Raw genomic sequence first — 16,406 nt, 5'->3', positions numbered from 1 at the left:
AAATGTAAAGGCGTTTCTGCACTCTGCGCTCTCGGCCACGCCCACTTCTACGCTGCAGAACAGACATCGACAGAAGCAGAAGGAGGAAGTTTCTCCTGCTGTGTGGGCTGCACAAAGGTGCAGCAGGTGCTACATAATTTAAAATAATTTATTTTCAATAAAAATCCATGGCCATCGTGCAGCTTATCCATCAATCAGCTAAATGTGTGTCATGTCCAATCTTATTTTGAAAAACTGCGATAGAGCGAGTCCGCGAAAAACGAACCGTGAAGTAGTGAGGGACTACTGTACTAGTATTTGTTAGTCTTGGACAGCTGGTGACCATGTGTTCTGGAGTTAGTACAACCTGTTTTGAGAAGGTCCATTTTGCAATGGTTTCCTCACCTGAGAGCAGTGTAAAAGTGACAGAGTAGATGCCATTCTCTTTTGTAGCGGCTGTGCTCTCCGTGTAGGTGATATCCACCTGAAATTTGACCGGCTTCTGGAAGACTGTGGGGCCGGCTGTGGACTTGTACTCTGCTCGAAAACTGGTCTGTGAGATCACACTATGGCTCAGGCTGGGAATCTGACAACAACAAAATAGAATCCACATAAGAAAAACAAAAAAACAAAACAGGAGATAGGTAGAAGAATGGCACCTTATGGGAATAATAGGTTGTAGTAATGTCATGTTTTTTCTAAAATCCTGCAAATGACAGAATGAGCCCTCATTAAAATAGCCTCCACATACCATGAGCCACAGTTGAGACTCTAAGAAGATTAATGCCTCAGAGAGTAGCCATGTGTGCAGAGAGACTTAAGCTAATATAATCTCAAGCCATCCAACAACACGGCACCCTCCTGCCTAAAATGAATTTGTATGCCCAATGAACAGGCGAGCGCTGAAATTGTCACATTCTGTCACAACGCTGAGGAGGGGTTGACATTCCATTAATGTGAGTGTGCTCAAAGGTATAATTCCTCTGGTTCAGGTGCCAATCTCCTGCCTGGAATACCAGCTTGCCTAACCCAGAGGAGAAAATAGCTGCCTTGGGGGAAGGAGAAACAGATCTGACTTTGACCTGCGCTGGAAGAGTTGTGTTTACTTAGACTTTGTTAAATCTAACCGGGGTGAGGAGTGGTTCTGTTCAATTATGCTCACTGAATGTCAACTCCCACTGCTGAATGTTTGGTGTTCACTGACGTTGGCCTGCATCTGAACATCCACACTCTTACAAAAAATAAATGCACACAGATAGGGTGTACAATATTTCTTACACAGCTAACCACACACACACACACACACACACACACACATACATGCTCAAACCACTGTAGTGTGAGAAAAGGCATCTATATGCTAATGGTCAGTGCTATGTGTTGATTCTTCTATTGACCTTAAGTGAGTCTACATTTAAAGAGAAAATAGAAGTGCTGAGTACAAGCAGTTTACCGAACTGCTACAAAAATCAGAGGAATGTTAGGAAACAGAGAGAGGCTGCAGTAGAACAGTCAATGTTCAACATCTGACATGAACACAAAGACTGATGGGTGGTGGTGGTGGGGGGGGTGTTAAAGGGAAGATGGAACTAAGGTCAGGATCAAAAGGGACAAAGCAGCAACAATTGTGCGTACCGAAAGGAAGGCTTGGACAATGTCTGCCTTGATGGAGCTGAGAGGCTTGTCCTTGATGACAATAAAGATCTGCTCCTCTTTTTCCAAGTTGATGAAGTTACCAAACCAGGATTTTTTGGCAAGTCTATTAGGAACGACAAGAAAAGAGGCAAATATTATTAATCATCTTCTAGCAAGCATTTGACAAGGTATCACCCTTGTGATGTAGGTGCTCCCCAGTCTTACACACCCATCCATTTATCGATCCCTACAAGAAAAATAGAGAAGAGGGGAAGTGCTCCCTAATGTCTCTCTTTAGAAGCCCAGGAGAAATGGAAAGAAACATTGATATGACACCCTGGGGGAATAATCTAAAACTATGAAGAGGACTTATTTTAAAATGGTTTCTTCCATAGTTCAAAATAAGGGCCTTCTCCTAAGTGCAAGTCTTCACGGTAAGGTGATACACACAATTAATTGCCATCTATCAATTCCTCCTCTGTGATAGCTATTAAAAAGACATTAGCAAACAAGACAGGGAAGCATATCCACAAGGACCTGCACAGAGGGCCATAAAACATATAGATGTTCTGTGCATCAACTTGGTGGTCTAATAATTGTAAAATCCTACATAAGATTCACTTTTCAAATTATGTTAAAGCCTTTTACCAGAGGTTCATGTACTGATCATAATCTGTTACCCAAGAAACAACCCACAGGGCTCAATCCTCGGTTCCTAAATTTTTGTTATTACTTTTCACCTCCTGTTTTTATTTTTTCCCAGAGCAACCTTTAAAGTCAAACACAATGCACTTGCCTATAAATTGCACATTTTTATTCCTCCTTTTAGCTCCTTTCAGCTAAAGTAGAAGGAGGGAAGCTCAGAGGAAAAAAAGATATGAGTGTTTTGTGTGTTTAGATTTCAATTCACCACTACGTTTTACATTATATTCACCATTTGCATTATTTTCAGATGAAAATGTAGATTGTGCTAATCAAGCTTGTACAGCAGTACATATGCAATATGGTATACACGATGAAATGAAAGTACAGCCTTTTTCAGTATAGTTTTATTTATTTGTAAATATTGAAAATCCAATGAAACCAACCAAACTGGCATATCTAGGATAACACTGAGCAATCAGTTTTGTAACTTCATACAATATGCCTCCCCAACTACAACTGCCACCCTCTACCCCATAATCCACTACTCCCTGTTCTCATGCGTCATCACCAACACCAATGAAACCTGAGGTCGTTACAGAAAACTCAGCAGGTAAAAATGAAGCATTTATAAATGCCAGGGTTTCCAAATCATTGTGCTATTAAGAGCAAATCAAGGGGTCCACAGGTTGTGTAGTTGCAATACCAATGGTCCCTTCAGTGTTGCCAGATACATGATAATTATTGCAATTATTCAATAGTTTAGGGATCTATACCATAAATAGTTATTTAAAAGCCCCAATATACAACAGTTTTGGCAGTTAGTGCATCAAAAACAAACAAAAAAATGTTTTTGTTCATTTGCAAGAATCTACTAATCATCAAAAAGTCCACATAACTGCCTTATTGAACATGTTTGTCAATCCCAACACATACCACAGCACCACTATTAAAAATGTGTACCCTCACTCTGCACATACAATAATTTTGGTCAAAATATGATCGCTTTAAAGTGATTGTTCACAACTACTATCTGACAATCCCGAGTTCCTTCAAAAAAAATGAAATCTACTTACTCTGGGGAAGACTCTGGTGTGAGGCTGGACATCTCCTCTTGTGTAGGAACTGGAGCAACAAAGTTAGTCAGGCAAATGTGAACAGCACAGATAAGGTTAACATGTACATGACATTAGGCTTTCTAGTCAAATATTATGTGAAAATAATACAATATCATACTGTGTTCTGTGTTTGTCAGAAAGGTTATGTCAGTGATGATCTCAGTACCTTGGAGTTTCCTGCGGTGGAAACGTGGTGAGCCCAGGAAGCTGTTCTTGATGGAGTTGAGGCGCGTTCTCCAAGGCATGCCTCCTATGGACGGGCTTGGTGGTGGTGTGGAATTTGGTGTCCCAGATGGACTGTCCTTGGGAGTGTGCACTGGAGTGCCTTTAGGGGTGGGGAGGGGACTGCCTCGAGGGGAGGGGTGAGGGGTAACCTGTATGAGGGGGATAGATTTGGGAGCGTGGTCAGTAAAAGGAGAAGGAACAGACACCACGGGGTGAAAATGGTGTAACCGGATGGGTGACAGTGATGTAATGGGGCTAAAGGGCACCGAAAGTTGAGGGCTGGCAACATAATGGGAGCGCCGTACCTGCGGGCTGTTTGGTATGGGAGCTTTGGAGATGGGGGAGAAAGCAAAAGGGGATGGAGAGGATGGAGAAGTGGGAGTAGGAGGCACAGAGAGAGAGAGAGGATGTGGTGGAGCCTGGCAGGGAGTGGAGGGTTCTGATTTGGCTGCAGGAGGAGAATCAGGGGATGTTTCAGGTAGGGGATTTGATCGTGTGGCATGTAGGGGCTTCGGGGCAACTTTGGGCTTGGCAGGGAGTGTTTGCGTCTTGTTGAGCACTCCTGGCAGCGGCTCACAGTTTGGAGAGAGTGAGTTGGGAGTGGAAATTCGTGGGCCAGCACGATTCAGAAGAGGTTCAGGAGACTGGCAGGGGCTGGCGTTGGGGGACTCAGTCAAGTCAGGGGACTGAGGTGGGACACAGAACTTTCTAACAGGCTGGATTCAAAAGACATGGAGTGATGATGCACAGCACAACGGAGCAAAAGCAGGTGTGGTGGATGATTCAAATACAGTACAACACAGGGGGACACAAGCACACACAGAACAAGAAAGCCCATAAAAACATACAAAAACAGAAGCAGCCCAAGAAGATAGAAGTGGGTGAGGTGTGTACATTAGGTGGGGAAAAAAGAAAGAATTGCAAGACAAAACAAAAAAAAATCAAAATATAAATCATTCATGTCAAACAGATGAAACAAAACTGAAACGGGAGAAAATATCTGCAAGCAATATGAACAATATCTGAAACGTCCAAACAAGAGATAAAACGATAGACTTGACTTGCATAAAACATACAGGGCTCCAATAGCAAAGAAAAACAAGCAAACACAGATGCAGGAGACACGAGACCCGCTGTGAACACAATTTGGGCTGACTCAATAACAAGACGAAAAAGTAGCATCACTGCAGTGAGATTTCTGGTTTCATGATAGGTTTATTGATCTGTTTGACTTGTAATGCTCAAATTGTAGAAGCAGTCCTCCACTATTTGCCTTTGACACCAAGCCCTTTTCCAGAAATAACCCCACACAGAGCCTCCTGCAGAGAGCACAATCTGGGTTTTTGATACTTCTGAGAAATCAATTTCCCTTTCAGATCAGCCTGAAAGAACCTGTGTGGTGTAGGGAGCTTGTCTTAGCATTGTGGTATAATCTTGAGCCTTCTCAGGCTAGTCAACTGGAAAAGTTTACCACATGCTTCTCCAGCTCTGAGCAAGGAAAGTGGTGCTTTCTGAAGCACTCCCTGATCTGGATTTCTGCAGAGCTCAGGCCACAGAAAGAAGAAACTGGGATAATCAGGATTGAGAGAATGAAGAAAGATTTCAGGATTGAAGGAAGTTTTTTGTGCTGTCTCAGCCCTGTGTGGGATTTTTGGAATTACTTAAAGACAATTGTATGAAAATACTAATGACTAATGTAATGCCAAAATAATAATAATAATAATAATAAAATGATCTGATACTGGCTTAAAAAGGTAATCACAGTGGATATGAACTTAGCAAAACTGTTAAATTGAAGAAAGTGAAAATGTTTGGTAATAAACCATAATTTCACAAAAAGAGATAAAGTTTGATTGTGTAAATCTGGAATGCAGTTTTCTTGGATGGACAACAAACAGCAATAAAATGGGATTTGTAGTAGCTGAATGAATGTGAAGGAATCCCAGTTTTTTTTCCTTCCTCAACTTTCCTTCACCAGAGGGCTTCAATACAAACACACCTGAGATCCATTGGGACTAGTGCACTTCAGGAGTATAAATAACAGCAGATGACTTCAACCAGACGCTGTTGCGTTGTCTGCCTTACGGTAGTATGCTCCTGGTCTGATAGTTACTCTTTGCAATTTGTAAAAGCCAACCTTTTTTCTATGTGTTGTACTGACTCCTGTGCTCCACCTGTGCCTTGGATCTCCTGGTTTCCCCTCTAAAGGCTCCTTGTGATCTCCGCCGCTCATTGCCTTCCACCGCTGGCCTCATCAAATGAATCTTTCTGGAACCACCTTACACCTTGTCTCTAGAACCATTCGGACCTTCGCCTCTGTGACAATCACAATTTCTAACAGTAAGAAACTAACTGTACAATATCTCCTGTGGATAATAAGACTCTAAAATCTGCTCTCTGCTCTCCAGGATTCCAGTCCCTCCCTGCTGAGTCATCACGTCGTTCGTTCATTCACTTATAGTAAATAAACACTGAACTTTTCTCTGATCTTGGAGTTGATTCTTTTCGATCATTTGCTTTCTGGGTATTATACTAGAACCTTACAGGATGTGTGTTAAGCAGTGATTATGAGTGAGGTGTAAAATGTGAGTGATTGTGAGGTCTTATGAGTTACCCGTGGGCTGCTGATGGGGCTGGTGGAGAGGCCGGAAGAGGCTCCACTGATAGATCGTGACCTGTAGCACAAATAAATACACAACAGAAGAGAGGTCATTTATGTGTGTTCATTTGACACAAGTGGCAGTGAGAGATTGGTTCACATGTTGTATATTGTTTAAAAAGCACAGAAGCACATTAGACTTGGTGGGTACACATAGGTTGCTATCTAGCTTCCTGCAAGCACAACATCTGTTCACACAAAGAAGATAAATGCACTACAACACAGTAACAGCAGTACTGACTTGACAAGCCACATTACTAATATTGACTCCCAGCAATTAGTCCCACACCGCTTAAGCTTCAGGTTCAAATATATTGATCTGTCAAATCCATAGGCAACTTCATGCAGACTACTACTCAAACTAGCTTCCTTCCTGTTATTTCGGGCTTTCTTTGTGCCTTTAGGCATGGAAAATATCTAGAGCAGGAGAATAAAGAGGAACATTTGGTTGAGTGCCATTTGTCATGTTTGTCATTTTCTTCACAGATGCCGTCAATAACCCCAATGAGCAGAGTCCTGCTCAGAAATGAACAATCATGGCACAATCTGTCTCCATCAAGCCCATGCGTGTACGCACACAAACACACAGACACAGCCTGTCAGCACTTGGAAACACCAGCTGCTCACTGTCACAACATTGTCCCTTTTGTCATTCAATCCAATAATCCCCCCTCCTCCTTTTCTCCATCTTATTCTCTCTAATTCTCAGCACTGATGGATTTATTTCCCCCCTCCCTTTTAAACAATGAAATAATGAAACTGAAGAATTTTTTGGAAGATTTCTTAGATCTCATGGAGAAATGTCAAATAAAAGTAGGGAGTTAGAGACTGTCAGGGGGAAAAAAACATAAAAATAAAAAAAACAATACCTATTATGTCGTTTATTAGTGTACCACTGTTCACTACAGAGGCTCCTTAATCAATCCCAAAAGAAAAATGTTAAACTAGAACTTGATTCTTACACTTAGCAACAAACACAGTCATAACAGAAGAGCAGGAAAATGTAGAGACACCCACTGCAGAGTTATTTTTGTAACTCCCTAACTGCCAATTTATGAGTGCATCTTTTGCACGCATTCAGTCACATGAGTAGGCGATGCTGAGACAACGTTGGCTGGGATTTCTCATTTCATCGAGCAGCTGACCAGACAGTTGCTATAATTTACATTTGAGTCTCATGGTCCGCTGAGATGTGCCCACACTTGCTCGCTGCAGCACTTGTAAACCTAATCTAAACATGGCCGAAAGCTCCGGCCATTGTGAGCATATTGTTTCAAGTCTCTCTGCATCTGTTCGTGTTGGACCAGCAGGTCTATAAAGCTAATGCTACAGATGGTTGTGTTGTACAGTAATGGGCTGTCAGAGACTCACCACTGTTTCAGAGTGAAGATGAATTATTGTTGTTGAGGGCTTAATTTACAATAAACAGCACACACAGTTTAGGAATCATTTATCATGCACATGAAAACCAAAGCAGCATGTCATTAAGTTGCACTATAGGAAATGTTAGATCAACAGATTCTTTACGTTTTAATATTATGTCCAAGTTACTCTGGATGGACTGCCAACTCACTGGGATTGCATACACGCTAGTACAGGATTTACAGGATAACTGGTGTTTTAAAGTGTCTTGGTATAATGCACTGGTGCCCAGTCCTTGTCGTCAAGCACCAGTATCCTGCATGTTTTAGATGTTTCTCTGTTTTGACACAACTGAATTAAATAAACGAGTGGTTAACAGGCTTCTGTAGAACTTGAAGACCTGCTGAAGAGCAGGAAAATAACTAAAACATGGAGGTTAATGGTCCATGAGGACTAGGATTCAACACCACTGGTATAGTCTGGACAGCCTTAATGCATGGGCTTACCTGGGCTGAAGCCCAGGGGCCTACAGCGTTGATCTATTATATTGAGGTCACATGATGAGCTAAAAAAATACATTGATTTGTAATATGTCAAGTTTTCTGTCTATCACTTCAGATGCATATGTGTTGCCTCTGATTGATCCAAATTAAAAGTGGCCCTCCTGTTTCACTTGTCCAAGAGCTAACCAATCAGAATGTGTACTGTTAGTTTTGGGGCGTGACTCACAATGGCCAACATGTCCAAGGAAAAAAATTGAGAGTGTTGGCAGAGTGACCAAAGTTGTCAGAATCTTTTAAACCAGCTGTCAGAGAAGCTGAACGAAGAAGGAGCTCCTCCGCCTCCTGAGGGAGAGGAGGACGAGGTGTGGCCTGCCCAGGTGGATACTTGGTTGGAGAGGTGCAGACAGGAGCGGAGGAGAAAAGAGGAGCCCAGGAGAACCAGGCAGAGAGAGAGAAGCCTGAGACGTTTATAACAGTGACCTGGACCACTGGAGCAAAACATCGACCTAGTGTGTGCGTGCAGAACGGGTGTGCCAAAACCTGATCAGCTGCTGCAGGAGCATGCAACCTTTTTAAAGTGTCTGTCTCGGTTTGACCTTTTTTTTTTTTTAAAAAAAACTGATTTAGTTCTCAAAATTAAACATTAACACTAAAAGAAGTATATTTGTATGACTCAAAGTTGGTGAAGGGCCTACAGGAGCACTTAGTCCTGGGGCCTACCAGCAGGTTAGAGTTCAGGGAATTCTTGACATAGCTTAAAACATAAACTCGACATAAAAATGTAAAACAGAAGCTGGAACGAACACAGAATTCAGTCTAAATTTACACGAGGGGTCCATTTGTTGACTTCCTTTCTCAAGCCCAGGACCTACTATAAATGAAGCGATGAGAAGGAGTGAGAGCTGCTGAGTTTTACTACAAACACTTCAATTTAATTTTGGATAGCTTTATTTTACCTTTAAGAATGAATACTGATACTTTTTGTTGAATTGAGTCTTTAAATATCGTTGCTAAACATCACAGATACAATAGTTTGATCTCAAAATCTTGGCAAATTTAAAGATAACCATCAAGAAGAAAACATGAACCATTGTGTTTCCAACTCAAATTTGCTCTTCTTTTGTTAGTAATCAACTGCCAAACGAATAAAACAAAACTAAAGCAAAACGAAACAGTTGATGCAACGCTTCTGTTTTCACTGCAAGATTCGAAGTTGGAGGGACAAAGTTCAGTTTTGTCCCACCAATGGAGTTTCACTACACGAGTAAATATTCATGTAAATCAACATCGCTTTAAATTCATTTCCTTCTTTGAGCCCTGGAAGCCCCCGCGAGGATGCGAGCATTAATATTCACAGCTTAACTCCACAACGGAGACCCCCCTCCCAGTCCCCCCTCCCAGTTTCTGCAGCAGTGTATATCTGTGTGTTTGTGCTCATTTTAGCTTCTTAAATAAATTGTGTGTCAATAATCACCAGGGCACTCTGTCTTGAGACTTTTGGACTATTTCATATTTGAACTGTGTGATAATTAGAGCACATCTGTACAAGAAAAAAACATTCCATTGATAGTCTCTTCTTCAGACTATAGCACTTTCACTTTTTCATTTACATATCATTAACCTCCCTTCATTCCTCCTGGTATTTTGTTAGGGCTTCAAATTAAATCAGCTGGATTTCTTGTGCTTTGCGTTTTAGTTTTAAATATATTTTCTAAGATTCACCAGGGTATATAAAGAATGCAATAAGTTTTCACGTGAGATTTGTGTAATTTATTACCATGCAACATGGTCACAGCTGCATTTATCCTCAATCTAGTCAATTATACTGTACAGGAGCTGCAAAATTATAAGTCACAAGTTTTTTTAAGAGCTTCTATAAAAATGTACGGTAAAAATACTCAATAAGGACTGAGGTTTGAATGTTTTTTTTTAATGTGCAGTAATTCAAAATAAGACTGTTTTCCCTCTCCTTCACTTTTATTCTGGTGGAAATGTATCCTGTCAAAACATGTTTCAAAGTCAGTCTTCTCTCTGACGGCCTCTGATCTGAAGTTCCACAAATCTTCTCTGCTGTCAACAAAAGTTTGCTGTCGAGGAGAGATAAGGTTAGGTTCTGGAGAAGTCAGTCAAATCTTTGGACATTATGATGCTCTATATGTTCTGCCGCAGACACCAGCATGAACACACACATGCACACACACACCAGCGCGCACACACTACAGAAAATTCAGACATTTTATGAGATGAAAGACAGAAAAGAGAATTTTTTTTTTTCCAGAAAAACATTTACTTTTTGAGGCAGATGGGTATTAGAATCCTTTCCACGTCCCACAGTTAAATGCTAATAGGAGGTCAGATCAAGAAAATCTAACAGCATTCCTATGTTAACAGAGCAATCATATTCTAACAGTGCATGTGGGGTTTGGGGAGGTTGGAAGTGAAGTATAGCCGTACACAAGGGACCACAAGAAAAAAAAAAGAAAAGAGAACTGGATTTTAAAAGGGATGAACTTCTGGGGTAAGTCTGTTTGTCAAAGCTAGCGCACGCATCTAGAGTTGCGTAGAAGAAAGATGCAGACAAACTGTAGGGTTTTGACACAAACATATCCTGGCCTGTAATATGAAGGTTGTACCTCACTGGGCTGCAACTATAGTTGGCAGAGGACATTTGTGAACATTGTCTTATCACAAGCAGAACTGGTTTGTTCCACTTTGGAGTAAGCTGTTGGGGGAAGAATCAGTTTTGTTGCGTTTCCTTGACTGATGAAGCCTTCCGGACCGAAGGTGAAACGTTTCAGCACAAAAAAAAAAGAAACTGTCCAGATGACCTGACTGAAAAATGTTGGATTGTATACCTGATATGGACTTTATTGTCTTCAGAACTTCTTGCTATATTTTCCATGATTCTCAGTTTTACTTGTGTGAGGCGCTGATGTCTCAAACACATTTGATTTTAACTGTGTTCAAAATAATGTGCTGGTTGGGCGGGCTGGGTCGGGCTTTGATAGTGTCAGCGGACGTGCGCGGCTGTTTGACGATCTAATTTAGATCACCAGTGATCCACCTGAAGCTTAACTGGACTCAGCCACTGCGTCAGCGGACGCGCGCGGCCAACGACCCAATGTGTATCATCAGCCACGCATGTCCGCCGACCGTTAGTAACTATAATATTATAAAATAATAATCTGCTGACTCTTGTTAATAAACAATAAATTGTATATATTCCTTTCTAAATACATTTTTAAACTGATTTGTTTTCAAAAGCAGTAAAAGCTTAATTAAAAAAAAATGTCTTTTTTGGGTTCGGGCCAGTAATCACAGTTAATTGGTCGGTTTCAGGTCGGGCTCAGAAAAAAATTATATGGGTTCAGGTCGGGCCAAGTCTGATTTTTTTAGGCCCAAATGCAACTCTAATAACCTTTAATCTTGATTTGTGACCTTGACCTTAGAGCTTATACAACATGCTGTCTAGTGGTGGTACAAATGTGTATCAAGTTTTGTTTAATTATCTTGAGTGGATCAGAAGTTATGGCCAAGACAACTAAAAGACTATGTTTCAACTTTGACCTTGATTTCTGACTATGACCTTGGTACTGGGGTGGTGAAAGTTGTATGTGATATAATGTCTAGCCAAGATGCAAGTGTAAAAGGTTTCATTTAATTATCTTGAGTGGATCAGAAGTTATGGGCAGGACAAAAGAAAGTTTAGGGACGTATGGACGTACAGAGACTATACCATAATATGTCCACCTTTCAATGGGCGTGTAAAAAAATGTTATTAAAAACTAGTCAAAATCTGCCTTTAATCATTTCACAAGTGTGCTTCAGCAGATTACATGATAAATGTGGAGGCAGCAGCCAAGGTGACAACAAATCAAGTTGAGTTATATATGATATGGGCGAAGGTGGGAAACAAAATAATGTGCACAGGCAAGAAAGCAGTTTTGCAAGCCGTGCACAAATAAATAGGCTGTGATTGTCATCAACTAACCGTTAAAAGTGCAGCCGTACTGCTCACTGGTCATTTGTTTGCACAACACTCAAAATTCAGAAAGACTGACATGAAAAATGAGCTATTTTTTTTGTTGTTTAAATGGCCAATTATTCTCCACCAGTCACAGCCCAGAGATACCATTTTAAGGCAGAAAATAAAAAAGGTGATTTGATTCAGAAATACATGACTCAGCCTACACACTCCCTTTCACTAAAAGCTCTGCAGAATGATTTGTGTGGCTCCAGTTTTCTGTATAGTTTGCAGCGATGCGTTATCTGGTGATATTAACAGTCGTTGCAGAGTGAACTGTTTTTGGATTTTGTAAGTGACTAAAACTGTTGCGTTGGCATGAAAAGCAGAGCAAAGCAGTTTCTTTTAAACTAATGCAATCTTAAAATAAAAGCGAGATTATTCTTGGATGGCCTGAAGGGAATAAAAATGTGGAGAAAACAGGATGATGAATCCTTAACATTAATTCAAGGGGCACCAGAGGACAGAAAACCCTGACTGTATTTAATGTTGTGAGTTTTTGACAAGGATTTAAACCTTCTAAAGAAAACTTTATCTGGGAAAAAAATTGCATCTAACATTTAAGGATAAATATTTTCCTTCATGACTACAGACTTTCTTTTTTTTTAACATGTTAAATGCTCTGTGTACCTTTGCATTTATTCACATTCTAAAGCCTTTTCCAGCATGTCTGCACATCTGACTACATTAGGCAGATCAGGTTATCACTCACTCAGATTCAATCTTCCCTGCTGGTACAAATGTCACTGCCTCTGAGCAAAAAATGTGCACTGTGATGATATGTTGGTTGTTAAAATAAGATGAAGAAAATGATTTAAAATCAGTGTGCTGTGCCTGAGGGGAGTGCGGTTTTTGGCGTGATTCGAGCGTTTCTAAAATGGTAAACTGGAGAAATGTTCAGCATCTGGAGAAAGTGGGGCACAGTTTGGTGGAACTGATTACCAATGCTGACTGATTATGAGAAGAAGTGATAATTACGTTAATGCCGGAACAAGTGGGGCTGTTGATATTAAGGCTCTGAATTTCAAATGTGCTCTCCTCTTCAGTTTATGAATTAAATTAATTAAGAGCTGCTTAATTTTGAGAAACGCCATCCCAAACTATTTTGACGAGGTATCGGCGGCTAAAATAGTATCTTGTGAATATTTAGCAGGCATTTAATAATACCCTGAGCAGAAAGCATGGCTACATCTATTTCCTGTCCTAGCATGGGTGGGACATAAAGCGAGAGGAGGTTAAAGCATTTGGAGTGAATGGCAAATTGATACCTTTCTTCTTTGCTGCGTTTTGTTCTGCCGTCAGGAATATCCAAGCTTTTACTGTACACTGATTTACTACGGTGAGACAGAAGACAAAGTGAGCATATAGTCAGAGTCTGTTTATGTTTGTCTGTAATGCAGCTCGCTGGCACTGGATCCAAACTCACTGTCAGACCAGCTGAGATATAACCGAACTGCAAGATCCTTCAAACACCCACGCAAATCCATCTTTATTTGTTCAGTCAGACATTGATTTATTTTATTTTCCACCTCCATGCATACCTTTGTCCATGTTGCGTCATGTCAATAGCCCTCCTAGCTGGAACCGGCGAGCCTCCGTCTGTGACACTGAGGACCTCCATAGACTTCCTCTCAGGTCTCCTCTTGCCATGACGGTTCAACATGGGAGAATCCACCCGCTTCTTCGGTGGATCTGTGTCAAAAACAAACAGGTCGATTCGGAATAAACACAAAGCACCTGACACATCTGTGTCACTGCGTATGTTTCTACATATTGAGCAGTTCAGAGCGTCGCGTGGACAACTGTGAGAGCATGAATGATGTTTAGCACTGATCACATTGACATTCCAACTAATAGAGAATAAGTAATAGCTTCCTTCCAGACTTTGAACTAATGGTCACTGTATTGACTGTATCACATTCACTGAATGAAGAGTCTATTCATCAAAATGTCGGTATCTCATGGCAGACACACACAGGAGTGTACGTAGAGCTTCTCTGTCCCTGCTAAGGTTTCTGTGGATGGAAGTCAGTGAAGCCCAAAATCTATTTTCTTTCTCCTGATGGAGGAAAAATGCTGTAGGATGGTTCGGTTACAAAAAGCTTCCAACAGACACCTGTTTGCAGTAATACTGGATTCTTCTTCTTTTTATAATAAACAGCTATTTCATAATATGATCTACAGTATATAAACAATGGTGTTATTTATCATCACTAGATCAATTCAATTCATGTATATAGCTCCAAGTCACAACAGAAGTCATCTCAAGGCGCTGAACAGAAACATTCATATATAAAAAATTAAGTTAATCATATTATTTATATGAGGAGCAGACTGCTTTGAATTTAGCTTCATCACAGACTCATCTTGAGCAAACATGAAGGCGACAGTGGAAAGGAAAAACTCCCTCATGAGGAAGAAACCTTTAGCAGAACCAGGCTCAGGACAAGCGGACATCTGCTTCAACCAGCTGGGTTTGGTAGGAACAGATGCACAATGGCAGGTCGATAATCACATGTTAAAATAGAAATAATTTAAAATGAAAATGGTTCATTTGTAACAATTCATTTTAAGAAATGAGATTGATTTGTCCTCTATTAGTCTAAGCTTAAGGCAGCATAATAAGTCAACCCTAATTATAGGGTTTATCAAAAGGAAAGTCTTAATCCCAGTCTAAAACTGGACAATGTGTCAGCCTCACGGACAGAAACTGGAAGTTGATTCCACAAGAGAGGAGCCTGATAACTGAAAGATCTTCCTCCCATTCTGCTCTTGGAAACTCTAGGAACCACAAGTAAGCCTGCAGTCAGAGAGCGAAGTGCTCTGTTAGGAAAATATGGAACAATAAGATCTCTAATATAAGATGGAGCTAGGTTGTTGAGGGCTTTGTAGGTTAGAAGTAAGATTTTGAACTCTATTCTGAATTTGACAGGGAGCCAATGGAGAGAAACTCCCAGATCAAAAACACATTATGATTTTATTTTCCTTTCACAGTTAAAGAAAATGGTTAATTTGAAGTATGTTTGAAATCACAACTAATATTAAATATATCTTCAGAACAAAAACCAATTACCTCTGATCTTATCCTCTTAATTATCTAAGAAGATTAAGAAAAACAGTTACTTTTTGGAGCGTTCGTGATTGGTTGAAAAATATGTTGTAAAATAAAGTTTATGTTCTTAATAATATCTTAAATTTCTTTCTTAAACTGTCTATAAATCAGTCTTGTCTGAATTTGGAACATCTTTTTTTGCTGTCGTTTGTTGTGTCTTATCATTCAGTCATATTGATGTGAATTTTCCTCAAAATCCAGATGATAGCTCTTCAGGGTTTCCACCAGATAAATTATAAATAAGAACAGCTGTGCACTATAAAATGATGTTACATTCTTTATCTACAGTTTCTTGCTGTACTTTTCAAACCTCACCAATCTCATTGCGAGGGGGAAGGTTCTGGTCCTCCTGACTCGGGTACCTCTCTTTGCGATCAAGTAACAAGAAGTAGATCATCTTCTCTTGGTTCTCACTGGAAAGACATTATAATTAAATGTCTGTAAGAATTGTTTTGACAGACTGGAAAGAAAAAATTATAATAATGCTGGTTTGTATAAAATTAAGTCAAAAATAAAGAAGAAAAAAAGTACAAATTAAATTAATAAATGTGACATTAATCTGCAAAACATCACAGTATGATTAATGTTCTTTAATCTCTTTTGGATGCACACTGAAACAGCTAATTAATAGCTTTAATCTTTAAAACAAAAGTTTAGTTTTACACATCATTAAGCAATTACACATTATGCATAATTTGTCTTTAGGATGCAGATTGGTGTGTAGCAAGTCTTAAAAAAGTATCAGAACACTATAAATTTGACCTTTTCCTTCACAGCAAATCAGAAAGCCCAATATCTTCAGCCTCTATATAACACTCTCTATGCTAATATCCAGGGAATAGGGCTCTATAATAAAGACAGATTGGAAAGCAGCAGGAGGCAAAGAGACAAGGACCTGCAACTTCAGCTAAAATGAACCAGGGGAAGAAATATTTAAGATCACAGATTTTCCTCTTATGCAGCACAATTACAAAAAAATCGCCCATGAGGAAAGAAGCAAATGGAGGAGATGGTGAGGGGGCAAAATGAAAAATCAGTTCTAGCTGAGCACTAAATGGAAAAAAAAGGCTGAGAAAAATAAAAAAATTAAAAAACTTTTCCAGATTAATGTTTACAAGAAATTGTTTATATATACACCCGGAACTTA

At 40.0% G+C, this 16,406-nt stretch overlaps 1 protein-coding gene across 1 annotated transcript in view; it reads right to left on the bottom strand.

The window, feature by feature from the left end:
• The window catches only part of LOC119416008 (serine/threonine-protein kinase BRSK2), a 195,960-nt gene that overhangs the window by 6,097 nt on the left and 173,457 nt on the right, over positions 1–16,406 (bottom strand). Inside the window, exons 11-17 of the mRNA XM_037683177.1 lie at positions 15,575–15,672; positions 13,689–13,839; positions 6,214–6,274; positions 3,541–3,748; positions 3,333–3,381; positions 1,615–1,738; positions 385–565 (exon numbers count right to left, since the gene is read on the bottom strand). Of these exons, the coding sequence (XP_037539105.1) occupies positions 385–565; positions 1,615–1,738; positions 3,333–3,381; positions 3,541–3,748; positions 6,214–6,274; positions 13,689–13,839; positions 15,575–15,672 (872 nt within the window). The remainder of the gene's footprint in view (positions 1–384; positions 566–1,614; positions 1,739–3,332; positions 3,382–3,540; positions 3,749–6,213; positions 6,275–13,688; positions 13,840–15,574; positions 15,673–16,406) is intronic.

This window comes from Nematolebias whitei, chromosome 10, assembly GCF_014905685.2.
Source record: "Nematolebias whitei isolate Nwh7 chromosome 10, NemWhi1, whole genome shotgun sequence".
Classification (NCBI taxonomy): Eukaryota; Metazoa; Chordata; class Actinopteri; order Cyprinodontiformes; family Rivulidae; genus Nematolebias; species Nematolebias whitei.
This window is presented reverse-complemented; position numbering and strand designations above follow the sequence as displayed.